The sequence below is a fragment of the Portunus trituberculatus genome, chromosome 43 (genome assembly GCF_017591435.1).
Source record: "Portunus trituberculatus isolate SZX2019 chromosome 43, ASM1759143v1, whole genome shotgun sequence".
Taxonomy (NCBI): Eukaryota; Metazoa; Arthropoda; class Malacostraca; order Decapoda; family Portunidae; genus Portunus; species Portunus trituberculatus.
In genome coordinates this window covers 1,300,580-1,320,396 of record NC_059297.1, presented here as the reverse complement: position 1 = coordinate 1,320,396, position 19,817 = coordinate 1,300,580, and the positions used below count along the sequence as shown (strand labels likewise).

At 45.0% G+C, this 19,817-nt stretch overlaps 1 protein-coding gene across 1 annotated transcript in view; it reads left to right on the top strand.

The window, feature by feature from the left end:
• The first annotated feature begins 7,986 nt into the window (after positions 1 to 7,986).
• LOC123518365 (probable glutamate receptor) overlaps positions 7,987 to 19,817 on the top strand; it is a 26,918-nt gene continuing 15,087 nt past the window's right edge. The window contains exons 1-3 of the mRNA XM_045279144.1: positions 7,987 to 8,231; positions 16,376 to 16,482; positions 16,794 to 16,967. Of these exons, the coding sequence (XP_045135079.1) occupies positions 7,989 to 8,231; positions 16,376 to 16,482; positions 16,794 to 16,967 (524 nt within the window). The 5' untranslated portion in view covers positions 7,987 to 7,988. The remainder of the gene's footprint in view (positions 8,232 to 16,375; positions 16,483 to 16,793; positions 16,968 to 19,817) is intronic.

The window sequence follows — 19,817 nt, the reverse complement described above, 5'->3', positions numbered from 1 at the left end:
CAAGAAGGCACGGGAAAACAAATCTCTACGGCCCAAACAACTGAATGGACGAGTGACCTGATGAACCTGAGGAAACCACGCGACAACGAGACCTTTGAGGCGAGGCAACGGACGTCAAAGGAGGAGGACAATGAGTGGTGGCTCAGATACGCTTCAAAACTGCACCTCAATCACTCTGAAAGCCTTAAGTTGAGGAAGCGTCGGGATGTCAGCGATGGTCTTGGAAATGCCGGGTTCTACGCTCACCTTGATGCACTGACTCACGATCTCTTGGAAGCCCTCAGCCTCACCTTCCTCCGCGTGTACACCAATGGCGGACGCAACGGTAGGTCCCTCTAACGGTCTAACCAGTGATGTCAAGTAAATGCAATTAACCCCTTGAGTAAAATGACGCGTTTCTACACTCATTCTGGTTACTGTTTGGTGGTTTTATAGAGCTCCAGAAACTTACGTACGGATTAACCCTTATGGTATTGGGACACATTTTTACCTTGAGATTTGTCTACGATTAGACCATTTCATTGACATTAGAAAGGGTTTAAGGAGATCAGAAGATTAATGACCATAGTCTTCATTATCTTAATCCACCAAATGAGTTTCTGAAGCTGTGTAAAATCACCAAACAATAAGCAGAATGAATATGGAATCACGTCATGATATTCAATGGGTTGAAATTGTGAAGACTCTGGCCATTAATCTTCTGACCTCCATAGACCTTCCCTAATGTAAATAAAATGGTCTAATCGTATATAAATCTCAAGGTAAAAATGTGTCCCAGTGTTGAAGGGGTTAAACAAAGCAGGCCAATATGGATAAAAGACTATAGTGCTTTATACCTTCGTTGCGCCATCAAAGGCGGGAATCAAGGTAGGAATAAGCACGCTACTAAGGACCACATTCTGAAGTAATTTTGGCCGCATCTGCACAATCTTCAAAAGGCTTTAGTTGAATCTTCATTGATTTTTACTCGTGTTTATGTGATTCTAGTGACAGATTAACACAATTTCTACATTACTTTACGGCGAAATTAGTCTTGAGAAAACGGCTGACGATCTTTACGGCTTTTGAAAAACAGTCGTAGTGAAAGAGCAAAGCGATTCTGCATACGGCTCTAAATCTCATATAGGTTAAATGTGAAGCTGTGGTGTGATGCTTTGAAATTATTGAAACGCGGCATTTTTTTTTTTTTTTTCAGTGGTAAAGTATGAGTCTTTATATTTTTCCACGACTTGAGCTGTTTTAGAGGCGAGTTATCAATAGGTACTTCTCAGACATTAATCGACCAGTTCTCTCCTATTTCTTCTTCTGTTATATCATGATTTCATTGACCGCCATTGTAATCGAACTGTTTGTTTTTTACACGTCCCTCTTTCTTATTTCTATATTATTTTCTTTTTTCGTTTGTTCACTCATTGACTCACTTATCTTATCCTCTTTACTTAATTATTTTTTTCCAAAGACCGGTCTCCTTGACATTCAGGATAAAAAATTAGATAAGATATGCGCTGTTCTTCATGCTCTTTTTTTCTGTATCACATCTGCAAGATATTATGTATAATTTCACGTTATAGATTCTTCGGGACCCTACCCTACACACACACACACACACACACACACACACACACACACACACACACACACACGCACGCACGAGAAAAAAAATAGCTATGAAAAAAATGTTTGGAAATCCCCGCCTAATTGCAACGTTACCGTTTTGTGGGACTTTTTGACTGAATACCAGTGGCAAGCAATCCCTATAGCCACAAGATAATGCCACTCCACACTCTTATCACTCCAATCTTCATCATTTTTGCGTAGTTCGATAGGCGAAAAAAAAAATATAGATACATAAACCGATAGATAGATAGTAAGTAGGTAGATAAGTAGACTGAGGGTAAGACATGACAACAAATGGAAAATAAAAGTTACAAGACACTAATGAAAGTACACTATAACATCCCATAATTCTGTAAAAGTAGAGAGAGAGAGAGAGAGAGAGAGAGAGAGAGAGAGAGAGAGAGAGAGAGAGAGAATAGCGAATGACGCACTTCCACCCTGAATAACTTGTAAGAAATGGGGGGGTTACAAGCACTCAATAATACTCTCCCTTAGCTAAGAACTTGTAATTTAGCCACCTAAGATAATTTACTACCCTTCCTTGTATGGCACTTTTACGTAAGGCATTTCTTTTCCTTTGCCACAGACGAATGTAATTGCTTTGTGCGAGTGGAATGGAAGCGTTAGTCTGTTAGGCAGCTGGGTCTCCAATACTAAGTCTGATATTTATGGAATGTAATCTTACTGAGACGGTAATATGTGTGTGTGTGTGTGTGTGTGTGTGTGTGTGTGTGTGTGTGTGTGTGTGTGTGTGTGTGTGTGTGTGTTATCAGGGTAATTGGTAAAAACAGTTGAAGACACGTAATCAGACAAGTTCATTAGTGCTGGGGTAATGGATGGTCTCGTCTTCTCACGCTCAACACCTCGGGAAAGTGTATAGGTTATTCATCTCAGTATATTAGCCGATAGAATTCTGTACATACCAGGGATTCTTGACCTATTCTTTTCACCTTTCCAATCAAACGTGTCCCTCTTCTACCTCTATACTTTGTCCGTCCCTGCAATATATTAACACGTTTCTTGTAATTAACTAAAAAATAAAGAAAAAACAGGAAGCGATGCAGATAGTCAGGCACACTTTCTTTCATGTTAATGCTTATCTAGCAAGTCAGAGACTCAACTATTATCTTATCTAGTTCAGTCTCTTCTGTTTATCACGTCAAACCTTATAGTCTCAAGCCTCTCCTTCATGACGTGTCGGGATAAATTTCATGCCGTAGAGCTCAGAGACACGACATATAAACACACTTTTTTTTTATTTACATGTAGTGGAGAAAGGATGATGAGGCAAGAGAAGACTTCCAGTTTGGTAGTAAATGAAGCACCTCAGACACCTCAACATTTGTATGTTTATATAGCTAATTGCTATGAATGAATGTTTCAAATGTTTCAAATGTTTCACAATTTACCTTCAAAGTGGTACAGTGGAACCATGCGTGCTTTGGAATCCGAAGGGTCTTCAAGCGCACGGGTTCGAATCCTGTCCACGGTCCGAGTGTAGGTTGGGCTTCTTCACTCGGGGCAACGGTTTCCTAGCGGGTGGGCTTTGAGATAGGAGGTACCCCAAAAAGTATCCCCTTTAGCCCATAAATTCCCGTGAAAACCTCACATGGTATAAAAAAAAAAAAAGGACAGACAGGCAAATAGCAAACATACGACCGGGCAGTAGATCGATGGTGTGTACAATAAATTGATTATGATGACTACATGATGGAAGTTGATTGTTGGAGGCAGCGAGATATTGAGCGACAATCTATTGTTCCTGCCACGGGGTAGCCCTCTCCACCACCGCCAGACGCTAACCATGAACACTAGCCCCGACCCTTACACCACCACCTGCCCGCTTGCCACTCGTGACTATTTTATCGCCTCACACACAGACATGGCTACAGCGCCGTCAGTCTACGCCCTCTACGCCAAACACCACACGTTCACCACATTTTCAAGACACGCTTCTAACAAATACTTGACAAAGATGTAGTGGCTCGTAAAGGCGGGACTAGAGATGTATTTGTATCACGTCAATGAACACGTCGCTACTAACAACTCTCTTCAATGGGTCGACTCAAGCAAGCAAGCATCACTCTCACTCACACTCATCATCATTATTGGGTTTCACTAACGCATGTCGGTCAACTTCATGCAAAGAAGATATATCACATCGTTTTCTTACTTTGATCTCTACTCAGTTTTGTCATGATATCCTTCAGTTATTTTCTTTAACAAGATCTATACAGGCCTGGAATTCTCTGGACTATTTCCCTGCTCTAGCGTCAGCATTACTGCTCTCCTTCTTCAGAACATTATAGGCATACTTTATATTTCCCTTACATTTTACTTGATGATGGCCAGAACATCGTCATATAAAAGTGATCTCTACTATTGTTTCCTTCCACCTGAATTCTTTCCATTTATAGTAATTATGATTTACTACATATATGAGAGGAAGTAGGAGGGAGAGTAATGACTGATCAATGTTCTCTGCTTACCTGAGTAAAACAATCAACCTATCTATGCCTCGCTTACCCTCTAACTAACAATACTCTCCCCACTGGCTTCTGCTGTACCTTTGTTGTATAACGTGGTAGTGGTCCCTGAAAAGAATACGAGTAGTTAGGTATAGATTCACACAATGAGGGAACTATTCATGAAATGAACAAGTGTGAATAAATACGTATTATACAACGTTACATCGTCATCACCTCATCACCTGCCACAGCCCTATAGACTTTCTTTACACCAAACAATAATTAACGATAGTTCTCTCTTCCCCGCCAGATACGATTTTTCTCCAGAAGGTCGCGCGTCATCCAGGGCAAAGCTGGACTGCCTGGCCCTGCACCGATGCCGCGCTGCCTTCAGGTCTCCATCGGGAACTCATCCTGGTGTTGTGTGACAACACGACGACTGACCAACTCTTGGCAAAGGTGAAAAACGCTAAGATGCGTACTTTTCAACTAATATTCTTGCCTTAACCGCTTAAGTACCATGACACGTTTCCATTTTCGTTCTGCTTACTATTTGTTGATTTTATACAGATTCACAAACTCATGCGGGAGATTGAAATAGTGAAGACTGTGGCCATTAATCTTCTAACCACCATAGACCATTACTAATGTTAATAAAACAGTTTAATCGTATACAAGTCCCAAGGTAAAAATAAATCCCAGTATTGAAGGAGTAAAGTGAAAAATTATTTATCTAGTTCAAATTGTGGCTTTCACTGCAGACCTTATAGACAGTGAATACAACTGGCATAGTTAACGATATAACTTTTATTCCTCACTGCACCAACCACACCACCACTATCAACGATACTATTGGTACTACAGTAATGCCACTAATGATAATGTTACCCCTCTACCTCCACCACAATCTCATCATCATTACTGGCAAACAAATTACTGCAACAACAACAAACAAATATAGGGAGGCGGTGGCTTAGTGGATAAGGTGGTGAGCGTGGGATCGGGCAGACGTCCACGCGTAGGTTCGAATCCCACCACGTACAGCCTTAAAGACTTTGCCATTTGTCAAGTGGTTTAAAGTTACCTACATGTCACCATAATATCCAAGTTCTAGGTGGTTACACTCAAGATGAGCTTCGGAGGTGATATGGGCCCTAATATGGGTACCACTATAAGTAAAATTGCCTGCGCCACTAATGGGCGCAGCCCATACACTATTCGAGCGTGCCTACAGGCGCTTTAGACCTTAACGTAAAAAAAAAGAAAAGAAAAAAAAACGACGACGATGACAACAAAAAAAAACAGCAATGACAATGATAACAACAAATGCTACTACTACTACTACTATCATCATACTAATACTACATGTACTACTACTACTACGACTACTAACATACTCCTACTATATTAACATACTACTACTACTACTACTATCATTGTTGTGTCCACCGCTGCAGGCCACGGGAACTAGAGTGCTGACAAAACACGTCTGGCTGTTACTGCGCACCGCTTCGGCTTTTCGGGACCGCGCTCCTCACCTCCACCTGCCCATAGACTCACAGGTGATTATTTATTACACTCTCACTAATCTTCCGGTAATCTATATGGCTGCAAACGAACACCCTTTCATCTCTCTCTCTCTCTCTCTCTCTCTCTCTCTCTCTCTCCCTCTCTCGTTTATTAGAAATGTCTTTCAGATCGCTGATATCAATGTTCACGAGTCTTCGAGGTAATGATTCCCACAAATAGCTCTCTCTCTCTCTCTCTCTCTCTCTCTCTCTCTCTCTCGCTTATTAGAAATGTTTTTCAGATCGCTGATATCAATGTTCACGAGTCTTCGAGGTAATGATTCCCACAAATAGCCTCTCTCTCTCTCTCTCTCTCTCTCTCTCTCTCTCTCGTTTTTTAGAAATGTTTTTTCAGATCGCTGATATCAATGTTCACGAGTCTTCAAGATAATGATTCCCACAAAATTAATACTCTCTCTCTCTCTCTCTCTCTCTCTCTCTCTCTCTCTCTCTCTCTCTTATTAGAATTGTGTTTTTCAGATCGCTGATATCAATGTTCACGAGTCTTCGAGGTAATGATTCCCACAAATAGCCTCTCTCTCTCTCTCTCTCTCTCTCTCTCTCTCTCTCTCTCTCTCGTTTATTAGAAATGTTTTTTCAGATCGCTGATATCAATGTTCACGAGTCTTCAAGATAATGATTCCCACAAAATTAATAGCCTCTCTCTCTCTCTCTCTCTCTCTCTCTCTCTCTCTCTCTCTCTCTCTCTCGTTTATTAGAAATGTGTTTTTCAGATCGCTGATATCAATGTTCACGAGTCTTCGCGGTAATGATTCCCACAAATAGCCTCTAACTCTCTCTCTCTCTCTCTCTCTCTCTCTCTCTCTCTCTCTCTCTCTCTCTCTCTCTCGTCGTTTATTAGAAATGTGTTTTTCAGATCGCTGATATCAATGTTCACGAGTCTTCGAGGTAATGATTCCCACAAATAGCCAAGCAGTAGCACGACGGAAGGTAACATTATCATATCAGTCACGAGTGAACTTTCTCTTTCAACGATGTGCCCTATATTTTCTGTGTTCAAAAGCTGGCGAAATAAGCGAGTCAATCCTGCACCTCATCACTGCAAGCCACTGTGCTACACTTTTGCACGTTATTTTTTTCTTGTCTAGTAATCGTAACGTATATAAGATACAAGTGTTTGTGGCGATCCTGCTTGAAGCTCTGTGATTAATTACCCGTAGAATCTTAGTAACAAGTATGTAAGGATTTTAGTCTCTCATAAGAATTGTTGATAACAACTCTTCGTGGATGTCGTTCAAGGCTAGTAGCCTGTCACGGAAGAAATGATGGTATCTGAACAGTTCACGACTAACCAAACACAAGATAATGCCAAATATTATAACGATGTTTCTTTAGATCATGTGACTGCATTCGCACTTCTCGTACACACACACACACACACACACACACACACACACACACACACACACACACACACACATAGTAGTAGACACAACGTCACTAGCTAGTACTGCCAAGCGGCATCTCGCAGACTAGAGCCACGTCGTGTTTGCTGCGTGACCTTGGTTTCCATTGCTGGCTTAAATCACACAAATGGATGAATAAATCAGCGCTGGGAACGGACACATGCACAACGGTACTTTATGTGGGGTGAAAGCTGCAAGAAAACTTTCTGTCAATGTTGTTTTGTTTGCTTTCGTCATGGTCAGCATTTCTCTGTGAAATACAGATACTATACAGTGTCGAAATCAAATTGTGACATGTGTGTCTTGTCAGTCTTTCTAATAGTAACCATAAACCACCACTGTGATGTTGAGAACATTCGTCACTTAACAATACCGAATCACAGGTGCAAGCAAACAGTTTAGCAATCTAGTGTTTGCCTCGTCCTCAGACGACTTCATTCTTCAGCCACGCGGAGAAAAGATCTTCATATGAAGATCTCTTCTCCCTTTAGAGGTTAAAAGTTACAGCCTTCACGTAATAGATGCCTTAAATACAGCTAATGTCATTACTATGAGTAATAACATTATTTTATATGAATTCAACGATTTGTTCTTATATAATTACTACTAAACTCCTGAAACAGCAATAACATGTTATATACTGAGCACTGATAGCTACAACCTTCTTTTTGAAGTCAAAATCATTATCCACTCTCTCTTCTTCTTCTCTCTCTCTCTCTCTCTCTCTCTCTCTCTTCTTCTTCTCTCTCTCTCTCTCTCTCTCTCTCTCTCTCTCTCTCAGTGGCAACAGGCCAGGTTATCAGGGTATCAGTTCATGGCTTGGGACTTAGGAGCTAGCCTGGCCATCTCTAAGGTAAAGGTAAGCATCGTTAAGTCACCGCCAGCGTGTACTCTTCCCCTCACAGGTGATGGAGATAGTGCCCGAGGTGGAAGGCGGTGCCTTCACACTATACGAGATGTGGTCCCCTGGGGGTAGCGTGGGCCTCAAGAGTGGTCTGGCGGGCATCTGGACATCAAATTCTGATTTCCAAGGGAGGACAGCGAGTTATCCCTGGACACTAGCCACGGCCAGGCTCAGGCTGTACCCGCAAGCCTTGTATGAGCGTCGTAGCGACCTCACCGGCGTTCATTTTATCGTCACTTCCATCAATGTAAGCCAATCACAGCATATCACTTCTAGAGGTAGAGAAAACTTAGCAGTGTTCAATGCCTCAAAAACTCAATTCTTCCATCTATCAAACCGACTCAAACTACTAGACAACTATCCCCTCTTCTTTAATGACACTCCTCTCCTCCTCCTTCACACTGAACATCCTCAGTCTGTCCTTTACTTATAAATTGGAAACTTCACATCTTATCTGTATCCAAAACATCCACTATGAAGTTACCCGTTCTGGATTGTCTCCGCCACTTTTTCTCACTCAACCAATTGCTAACTAGGTACAATGACCTTATCTGTTCATAAAGTATACTCTTCACATGTATGTATTTTCAGACAAGGTAGGATCAAAAGCTATTCGTCTTATCAACTCCTCTCCTCCAGCTGACTGTCTTCAGCCTCTCTCTTATCGCCAATATGTTACATCTCTTGTAATCTACTAGTATTTTCATGCCAAATGCTCTTCTGATCTTGCTAACTGCATGCCTCCTTACCTCCCTTCCTCCCTCGGATTCACTGCACAAAAATGTCTTCTATCTCTCAACCCTATTTTATCCACCTCTTTAATGCAAGACTTAATTAGCCAGTATTCCCAGTCATCCGTCCATTTCTCAGGGAAACTCTAGAACTCCCTGCCTGCTCCTGTATTTTTCATCTTCCTATGACTTCAACTCATTCAAAAGGAAGATTTTAAGACGCGATTAAGACTTAATCCTCTTCAGGGGTCGGAGCCTCAGTGGGTCTTTTTTTTTATCGTAATTTCTACTTGTTACAATCCTACATGGAAAAAGTGTCTAGAACTACTTCCATATTTTGTCATATCCGGCCACATAGACTCTTGCGCAAGCACTATTTCTTTGCCAGGAAGAGGAACGCTGCATGGCTCAGCCGGACCGTCGCCGCGGTCTCACGCACCTCACTCCTTTATCCTTAGCTTCGTGACTCCAAACGACCCTCACATTTCAGCTCCAACACTTCCTAGAATCACCGTACAGTATAATGTAAACTTGTTGTCCCCCTGCTAACAGAGCAACGCCACGATCACGGATCATATTCTTTTCTTGTTTTATAGGAATTACAAATATCTATAGGATTTTTCACTGATCTAATAAGGATTTTTTTTCCAATTTACATAATAGATTCACATCTACTCTTCTCTTCTCTCTCTCTCTCTCTCTCTCTCTCTCTCTCTCTCTCTACTATCCTTCATCTTTTTTTCTTTAGTCTTATGACTGTAATTCTTTCCCTTCCTGAATTTAAAATACTTAATGGGTCTCCCTCCTGTGCTTTCTCACGAGAACACTCACGGCCCGCCGCTGCAAAAGTGCCCTACTCTTCGATCCGATACGGCCCCAAGCGTCCCTTCACACACTCGCCATGTACCGTCAATAAATCTTAAAGTAGGAGAGTGAGTAATTTCTACGCTATAGAGGGGAAGTTTGCCGACAAGCAAGCGGGATGAGTGAAGAGGTCTTACTGAAGCTCTTCAGTAGAGTAGTTTGGTCGATACAGTTTTACATCTCCGACTTTTTTTTTTTTTTTTGTCTGTGTATATGGATATGAGTGCAGCCCCAGGAAGATCCATACACGTTATATTTCAACCGAACACTCAGGAAAATTTAAGCTTCTTCATAATCTTTAAAAAATCTTCCAAAACATCATATACCTGCTGCCATATACAAAATTGTGCACACAGACACCTGCCCTGCACGCCTGGTGGGTCACTTAGTACGTATTATTTGAGAAAACACATCCTCAAACATCTGCACTACCCAGCCTATGATTCTCCTTGGGGTTTACATCAATACATGCCTCTTTAAATAACCTTGTACCCATAGTGCGGGACACACGTAATTGCTATGTGAGTGTTGTACAAGTGCTGTTACTCAGATCCACTCGTGCCTCGCATAGGACCGAGATTTAAAAAGTCCTTGTTAATCACGTAGTACATCCATGCCATTGTTTCAGTAAGCTCGCAACTATCCCGTAAGTTGCAACTACCTGAGAGAGAGAGAGAGAGAGAGAGAGAGAGAGAGAGAGAGAGAGAGAGAGAGAGAGAGAGAGAGAGAGAGAGAGAGAGAGAGAGAGAGAGAGAGAGAGAGAGAGAGAGAGAGAGAGAGAGAGAGAGAGAGAGAGAGAGAGAGAGAGAGAGAGAGAGAGAGAGAGAGAGAGAGAGAGAGAGAGAGAGAGAGAGAGAGAGAGAGAGAGAGAGAGAGAGAGAGAGAGAGAGAGAGAGAGAGAGAGAGAGAGAGAGAGAGAGAGAGAGAGAGAGAGAGAGAGAGAGAGAGAGAGAGAGAGAGAGAGAGAGAGAGAGAGAGAGAGAGAGAGAGAGAGAGAGAGAGAGAGAGAGAGAGAGAGAGAGAGAGAGAGAGAGAGAGAGAGAGAGAGAGAGAGAGAGAGAGAGAGAGAGAGAGAGAGAGAGAGAGAGAGAGAGAGAGAGAGAGAGAGAGAGAGAGAGAGAGAGAGAGAGAGAGAGAGAGAGAGAGAGAGAGAGAGAGAGAGAGAGAGAGAGAGAGAGAGAGAGAGAGAGAGAGAGAGAGAGAGAGAGAGAGAGAGAGAGAGAGAGAGAGAGAGAGAGAGAGAGAGAGAGAGAGAGAGAGAGAGAGAGAGAGAGAGAGAGAGAGAGAGAGAGAGAGAGAGAGAGAGAGAGAGAGAGAGAGAGAGAGAGAGAGAGAGAGAGAGAGAGAGAGAGAGAGAGAGAGAGAGAGAGAGAGAGAGAGAGAGAGAGAGAGAGAGAGAGAGAGAGAGAGAGAGAGAGAGAGAGAGAGAGAGAGAGAGAGAGAGAGAGAGAGAGAGAGAGAGAGAGAGAGAGAGAGAGAGAGAGAGAGAGAGAGAGAGAGAGAGAGAGAGAGAGAGAGAGAGAGAGAGAGAGAGAGAGAGAGAGAGAGAGAGAGAGAGAGAGAGAGAGAGAGAGAGAGAGAGAGAGAGAGAGAGAGAGAGAGAGAGAGAGAGAGAGAGAGAGAGAGAGAGAGAGAGAGAGAGAGAGAGAGAGGAAGCCTCTCAACAAAACTGTGTGATTAAGTCCCTCCAGGACGACAGAGACTTGATCATACAGCACAGAGACGTGTTTGCTGCGGCTCTCAGAGTAGCAGACAGGCTGATAGCGTCAAAACAGCGCCAGACGCAAGTAGCCACACGCTCTCAGGCAGTCAGCGCCCACGCAGAGTCAATTGACGAACACTGGGAGGTGGTTTGTCAGGACTCTGAGAGGTGGAGGACGTGGTGGAGCTCGGATAAACCGCAACAGATCCGGTACGCAGCTGTTTTCTCCACTTCCACCTTCCCTTCGCCTGCCCGGGAAACAACGACCGCTCCGCCTACCTCCACTGCTTCCACCGCCACACAGAGCGACTGTGACACCTCCCCAGCGTCCACTGTCACTCCTTCTGCCACACAGAGTGACTGCTCGGTACTCACTACCACGTCTACCGCCACACAGAGCAGCAGGGACTCTTCCTCCATAAACACAGCGAACGGAGTAGATCGCGGTGCCTCTGTTCGCCCACGAACCTCTCCTCAGACCACTTCAGGAGATTGGAGAAAAAAGAAATCTAAGAGGGAAGTGCAGCAGGACGCGAGGAGGGTGTCCAGCGAAGGACTGAGGACTCACCAGGCCACCAAGCAGACACAAAAGCGAGCCAAGGCAAAAGTGTGTGAGTACTGCTCACGGAAAGGACACACTTCTGCTACTTGCCACGCCAGAACTGACGATTTACGTCAGGAGCGTCTCCTACAGCGGCTTCTTACGGTGGAAAGATACACAGCCACACCCTTCCCACCTGCAGCGCCTCAGCCCGCCCACCCCCTCACTTCATTTCAGTCCTTGCCACAACCTCGCCCACTCCTTCCTCAGCCTGGTATCTGGAATCAGAACCAGGGGCGGCAGTGGACCACTCCTCTTCACCAGTACCAGCAGTCGGCCGCGGACCCTAACCACCACCTCGGACTAGCAGGCCTCGCTCACTACCATCCCTCACCATGGTACAGCCAGCTTGCCCCGCCGCCAACTAAAGGTCGTCTCTAGCAACGTCCGTGGTCTCCGGACTAACCTTGCAGACTTATACCACAACTGTGTGCAACGACACAATGCAGACGTTGTTGTGGTGACCGAGACATGGCTGAACAGTGAGGTGGAGCCCACGTATGGCAGGATGCAGGGCTTCACCCACTGGGTGAGGAGGGACCGACAGGAGCGAACAGGAGGTGGAGTGGCTGTCTGCTTCAAGGAAGGAATGCAGGCCCAGCTACTCGACATAGACACGCCTCCAATGATGGAGATGATGTACTTCCGAGTAATGCTGGCAGACCGCTCAGCCCTCCTGCTGTGTGCCCTGTATCGCCCCCCGCGACAAGGGCCTGACTCACTCTTGTACCTGACTGAGACCTTAGACAACCTGATGATGGCACACAGCTGCAGCCACGTGCTGATTGTGGGGGATCTCAATCACCACCTGGAAAGAGACGCCTACGAGAATCTCCTGGAGGTGCAGGGTCTGACAGATCATGTCACCTTCCCCACACATGAACGAGGAGGGACATTAGACCCTGTCATCTCAGACTACCAGGAAGACAAGCTTCAGTGTCATCAGCTGGGGCTCGTGGGCAGCTCTGACCATCACGCTGTACTGACACAGCTGGAAGTGGGCGTGGCTCAGGACGAGGCCACCACCCGCACCATCTGGCTGTGGAACAAAGCAGACTGGGCTTCCCTGCGCCGCGACCTGACCCACACCCCATGGGCCACTTTGCTACAGGGAGGAGCAGAGAGTGAAGCACTTGCACTCACCTCTCACCTTCTCGCCCTCCAGAGACGCCACGTCCCACACAGGGAATACACCACCAGATCGACGGATCAGCCATGGTTTGGCTACCGTTGCCGTGTTGCTGCCGAGGCAAAGTATGCTGCCTGGCTCCGCTACAAGAGGAACCCGACTCGGCGCAACAAGGACCTGCACAGGGCTGCATGCAGGAGGATGGTGGTAACCAGCAAGTGGGCCTTAAAAAAGTGGGAGGAAAGCCTGCGCCGGAAACTGTGTGGCACTGGCGTAGGAAACAAAACTTGGTGGTCTCTTGTTAAGGACAAACAAGGAACTGGCCACCAAGAATCCATCCCTCCCTCAGCAAGCAGGACGGTACTGTCGCCACCAGCAGTAAGGAGAGGGCACAGTTGCTGGCTTCCTTGTTTGCTGGAAAAATGAAGGTCGGGAATCCACAGCAGCCACCGCCTCAGCTGGTCCAGCAATGTGAGAAGACTGTCACCATGGTGGAGGTGACGCATCAGCAGGTGAAGCGATTATTGCGGGGCTGGACACACAGAAAGCCACCGGCCCTGATGACATCAGCCCGCACCTGCTGAAGCGATGCTCCCAGGAACTGGCTGCCCCTCTCACCCAAGTCTTCACAACTTGTGTACGGGAAAACGTCTGGCCTTCAGTGTGGAAGGAGGCTCGAGTAGTTCCTACACAAAAAGCTCCAGGACGGACCCAAAAAACTACAGACCCATATCCCTGTTGTCAGTGGTGGGTAAAGTGTTTGAGAGGGTCGTGGCAGAGGTGGTGTGTAGACATCTCAAGGACAATGCCCTCCTCTCAGACCAACAGTTTGGGTTCAGACCTGGAAGGTCAACCTCCGACCTAATGATGCTTCTCACCAGGCATTGGCAGGACGCCCTCGACGACGGCAAGGACACTATAGTGGTTGCTTTGGACATAGCAGGAGCTTTTGATAAAGTATGGCACAACGGATTACTAGAAAAGCTTCGTGCTAAAGGCATCCAGGGTGGCTTGCTACGACTCTTGGGAAATTACCTGCAGGACAGAAGCCTCAAGGTGGTTGTCAACGGGCAAACATCTGAGTCCCTGCCTGTGGAGGCATCAGTGCCACAGGGTTCAATTCTTGGCCCACTCCTGTGGAATATCTACGTGGATGATCTTCTCCAGCTACTGCCAGGAGTCATGGCCTATGCTGATGACTGCACCCTCTCCTATACCTATCCACGCCAGGACAGTGGGCGGGCTGCTGAGGCCATCAATCAGCAGCTACGAGTGATAAAGGAGTGGGGTGCTCGATGGCAAGTGACATTCGCGCCGGAGAAGACACAAGCAATGGTTGTCTCTCGGTCCCCAGCCGCCATGGCAGCAATGGCAGGAAAGTTGTCTTTGGCGCTGCTGCTCTCCCACTCCAAGATGACGTCAAGATACTTGGAGTGGAGGTGGATCGAGGGCTGAGGTTTGACAGGCATGTCAAAACCATTGCCAAGAAAGCCTCTCACAGGATCTCCGCTCTCAGAAGGATCGCCAGTTTCCTCGACAGGAAGGGGAGACTGCTGCTGTACAAGGCACAGGTGCGGCCCCACCTTGAATACGCAGCTCTCTCCTGGATGTCCTGTGCCGCCACACACAGAAGGAGACTGGACAGCATCCAACGCCGCGCCATACGGCTAGTAGATGCTGCACTACCACCTCACCCAGAGCCTGAGCGTCCCCTTGATTCACTGGAACACCGCAGAGACGTGGCGGCGATCGTAGTGTTCCATAAGGCACAGGTGCAAAGAGTGCCACATCTGGCAGGGCTGCGTCATCCTCTAAGAGTCACCGCACGGAGCACGAGAACGGTGCTCAATGGTGGTGACGCCGTAGAGGTGCCGCGATCCCACGGGTGTCAGCATCAACGCACCTTCGCAGGACGCGTCTCCAGGATGTGGAACTTGTTCACGGCCGCGGTGCCTCACGTCCAGGAGATGAACACACAGTGTCAAACTGATGGCACATAAGTGGAGACAGACACTGCCAACTCCTCTGACACTCTTTGTGACGTGACACTCAGTGTAGTGCAGTGCGTGAATAGTGCTAGTGAAGTGAAACGAATAGTGCTCCATTTACATGCTGACCATCTTGTATATTATCTATTTTTAAGTCTTGTAAATATTGTAGAGAAATAGATTGTAGTACCCTTAGAATAGGTAGCACACGACAGTGCGCCTTTGGGTACATGTTCCTTTGTATTAAGTTTTGTTTAAATAAAAAAAAAAAAAAAAGAGAGAGAGAGAGAGAGAGAGAGAGAGAGAGAGAGAGAGAGAGAGAGAGAGAGAGAGAGAACGAACTTTCACATTACCAAACCACTTTATCCTTCCAAAGACGTTACATGGAGAAATTCCTTACACACGAAGATAGGACGAGTTCCTGCCTAGACAAAGTATATAGCATGCTATTACATAACTGGAGCAAATATTAGGACTTGACTAATGCTGTATACCGTCTGTCCAAGACAACGTTAACTGCCTCAAGTAGGTGAAAAAGTACAAAGAACAATAAGCAGCAGCAGCAGCAGCAGCAGTCATGAATCTGGTGATCTGATGAGTGATACAAAAGGTGAGAGATGTCTCTGTACACGCCATTTGGAGCTCTCATTTGTATTTCACGAATCTTTTGAGTCTTAATGAAGAATAATGGACCAGAAGGTAACATCTTCCACAGTCCACACGGCCTGGCAGTGTTCCAAGGTCAGAACCAGAGAGAGATACTCGTAGCCCGAGGAGCCTCTCAGTGATTACCTGCACCACAGTAAAAACTATTAGGCACTCGTATCATATCTCTCCTACTGGCACGAAGGGGCCCAAAGCACTTCAGTTGCTAGCTGCATAAGGAAGTGAAGAGTGACACTCAAAATAGATGAAAACTGAAGTGGTTAGAAACAGAATATCAAGTCGATAATAGAAAGCATGTAGTCATGATGGATAGAAGGCCATAAGAAAATATCATATGCTAAAGTCGTATCAAAATTTCTAACCCCCAATAAGAAACAATGATACTTATAAAAACTGGAGATCGAGGCACTAAAATAGACAATAAACGCGCTCAAAACTGCTAAACTGTACAAAGGCAGGAGTGGATGAAGGACAAGCCAACCAGGTCTGAAGTCTTACAACCTGATTTTTTTTTCTTTTCTATGAGTCAAAAATATACCTCAAAACATACAGATTTCCTACACTGCATAGTTATCAATATCGGTATGCACAAGAAAAATGAATACTACTTATATTATCTATTGCCAAATTTCTCCATGATCTTCCTTGATACGAATATAGCCTTTATGACAGAATCAATACAAAAGTAATATTCACTTCTTCCTCGGCAGGACACAAGAGCACAAAAGTCTCACTTCGACAAGACGCTGGGCCGCGAAGTCCTGACTGGTTACTTTGGAGATGTATGGGAATTATTCAAGACGGAAATGAACTTCACGTGAGTGAAAGGATCTAGAAAATCAAGGCCGACATTTCTGGAATATTTTCTTTTTCGTATCATTATTGTATGGATGTATGTAAGTACATAACAAAATAAATCAATCAAAACTTTGCTACAACATCAAAGCCAACTCTGTCAATTATAAGTAGGTACAGTAGAATTTTCTTCTGGCTGTTGGTGTATTACAAAGCAAAAAAGCAAAAGTAAATGCGAAAAAAATAAGTAAATTACATAAGAACCCCCCGAAGTGACTGAATAACAGAAGTGACTGAATAACAAAGAGAATTAATGCTACATTTGTTCCTCAGGTATTCAGTGACCACGCCATCAGACGGTGAGTTCGGCTCCCTCACCAAGGGACGCTGGACGGGGCTGATAGGAGACGTGTTAAGTGGCCAGGCGCACGTTATCGTGGCGCAGCTTTCCCAGACCTACAGCAGAGCACAAGTCATCGATTATTCTTCAGTACTCATCAAATTTAGGTGACTTTTTTTTTCTTTTCCTCTATTTTCTTCCATCTATATGTGTAAATTTACTGGCTAAGGGATATGTATATATATATATATATATATATATATATATATATATATATATATATATATATATATATATATATATATATATATATATGTGATGGGCACCGTCCTAATCCCCTTTAATTTATTATTTCATTATATACGTAGCCTATGGATACCCATCGCGGGCCCCTCGGGCTGTTCTGTTGAGCAGACAACCCGCCTCCCTCTCCCAGCTTCTCGTTGCGAGCGGGACTAAGTAGCCTTCAGCGGAGATAGACACCACTCTCGTCGGTCTGGCACAGTGAGAGAGACGCGTGTTGGCTGGGCTTTCGAAGTACTCGCTAGTCATTGGTCTGGGAGTTGTGCCCTCCTGTTGAGTAGCTGGCTTGTTACTCGGTAGACCGTGGCTGTGTAGAACAACGGGCTTGTTGTTCTGAGAAAGTGTGGCCGGTTGGGGCTGCATTTCTAGTGCGTTCGTCCCCTTGAAGTGTGGCGACGCGGAGAGACCGTTACTGTCTCGTCCTGATTGTCGTTTTGTTGGTGGCCGTGGTCACCAGTGTGGTTTGGTGGGCGGCTGTGTGCCCCCACCATCTGTTGTGTAGTATCAATAGTATACTGTTTACAGTACCGGCCAGTCTTCAGCGGAGTTAACACGTACGTTCTCGGCACAGGAAGAGACACGTGTGGCTAGACTGTGCTTTACAAGTACTCATTAGTCATTGGTCTGGGAGTTGTGCCCTCCTGTTGAGTAGCTGGCTTGCTACAGGGTAGACCGTGACTGCTAGAGCAACGGGCTTGTTGCTCTAGAAGTGTAGTTGGTTTGGCTGCAGTTCTGTTTTGCGTCCGTCCTGTATTGTGGCGGCAACGCGTGGGAGAGACGCGGCATTGTCTCGTCCTGTTTGTTTGTTGGTGGCCGTGGTCACCAGTGGGGTTTGGTGGGCGGCTGTGTGCCCCCACCATCTTTTGTATAGTTTCAGTAGTATACTGTATTGTAGTGGTAGTAGCCACGCACACCATTGAAGGCTGAGAGGCTTCATGTCGGCCAGTGGTGCGTAGTTGTCGTCCGCCAGACTTGCCTGCGACGAGTGTATAGTGGGTGTCACCCGTAGGTGGTGTCTGGGCTTGTGTGTACATCACCGGATGTGCTGTACACATCATATATTGCAGTAGTAGTAGGCCAGGGATGTCAGTCTAACAGGTGTTAGTAAGCACTTGTTGTAGTAGGATAGTATAGTAATATATATACTGCACGTTTTGTCCCAGTCTGTGAACCCTCACAGCCTGGGTGCAAGGCGTGTGGAGAGGCATTAATACTTCATAGAGAAGTGGGTGGAATTGTCCTTATGGGCGGTTTCTCTAGGGGGTATTAAGGCCTCGCCCTGTTACACATAACATCTACCATTTATAAATTCTACTTGGTTGGGTACAGGAAGAGAAGGAGCTGCTGAGGAGATTCCCTTACAGTGGGGGAAATTATACACTGTTGGCGACCTTGAAAGAACCTGAGGGTTACGGCGGCTGTGAGTTATAGTAGTGGGGACTCTGTGGAGTGTTTTATAATCCCCACTGTACTGATCGTTACAAAGTTGGCGATTTTGCCAGAATAACAGTCTAGTGAGCTGCAGCAGTTAACCGCAGCCGGGTGATGTATGTAAACCATAACTATATATATATATATATATATATATATATATATATATATATATATATATATATATATATATATATATACACACGTAATTGTATGGAAACATATGTAGAGACGCCAGCACTTGACTCCATGCCAATCCTGGCCAAATAATTTCTCAGTAACAGCATCTGGTACCCCACACCATATAAAGGCTTCATTTTTCCTTTCATTGGTTTAACTACCTCAAAAACTAAGCCTTTAGGCTCCATCCACTTAATCTTCCCCTCCTGACCAACACCCTGTCCCTCCGCGTAATAAGAGTGTCAATACGTCATCTTTCTCTCCACCATCTTCCTCACACACTGCACAAACAAGCAAACACACACACATACACACACACACACACACACACACACACACACACACACACACACACACACACACAGCCACCCATCCACCTACCAACCCTCACACCCTTGGGCCGGGAACGGGATGGCGGTCGGGTCCAGCCGAGGGCCTCCCCCTTGATGACGTCACACATAGTATACATTACGTAAATTATTTTGAAAATGAGAATTCCCAAAAAGGTAGCTGGACACGAATGCGATAAAAAAAAATCTGACCTGTTATCAATCAAAACTAATTCCTAAAATACAAAAATATTGCCAGGATGAGGAATAATAAGAAAACTTTAAAGAACATATTAAATAAAGTTTTGGAACTTCGACATACTTGAAAACAATTTCATTCAACAGGATCGATAGCGTTTTTAAGAAATTATAACCATTGTTTCAATATATCAAAACATGCCGAATTAGAAAAAAAAATATTTTATAAATGACGTGCTTCCTCAATACACAAATCAGGCAATTGCTGATATATTTCAACAACGGACATGTAGCTCCACTTGTGACCTGTCTTGGCTATGATAAGTGAGAGATGAGGCAAATAATGTTTGAGAGAGAGGCAGTGGATCAAAAGATTGTTTTGTTAACATACTGAAGGCTTGCATTATTTGGATTTCTATGTATCTTTAGGTGTTTGTTCACTGCAGGTTACCAACATTAGGTTATGACATGGGAACACCGTGAAATGATGAGATACACCAATATATTACTTGCGTTAGCCAGAGACTGTTTGGCGGTGTATATTTCCATGTCACCAGCAGAAACCCAGTGCCCCAC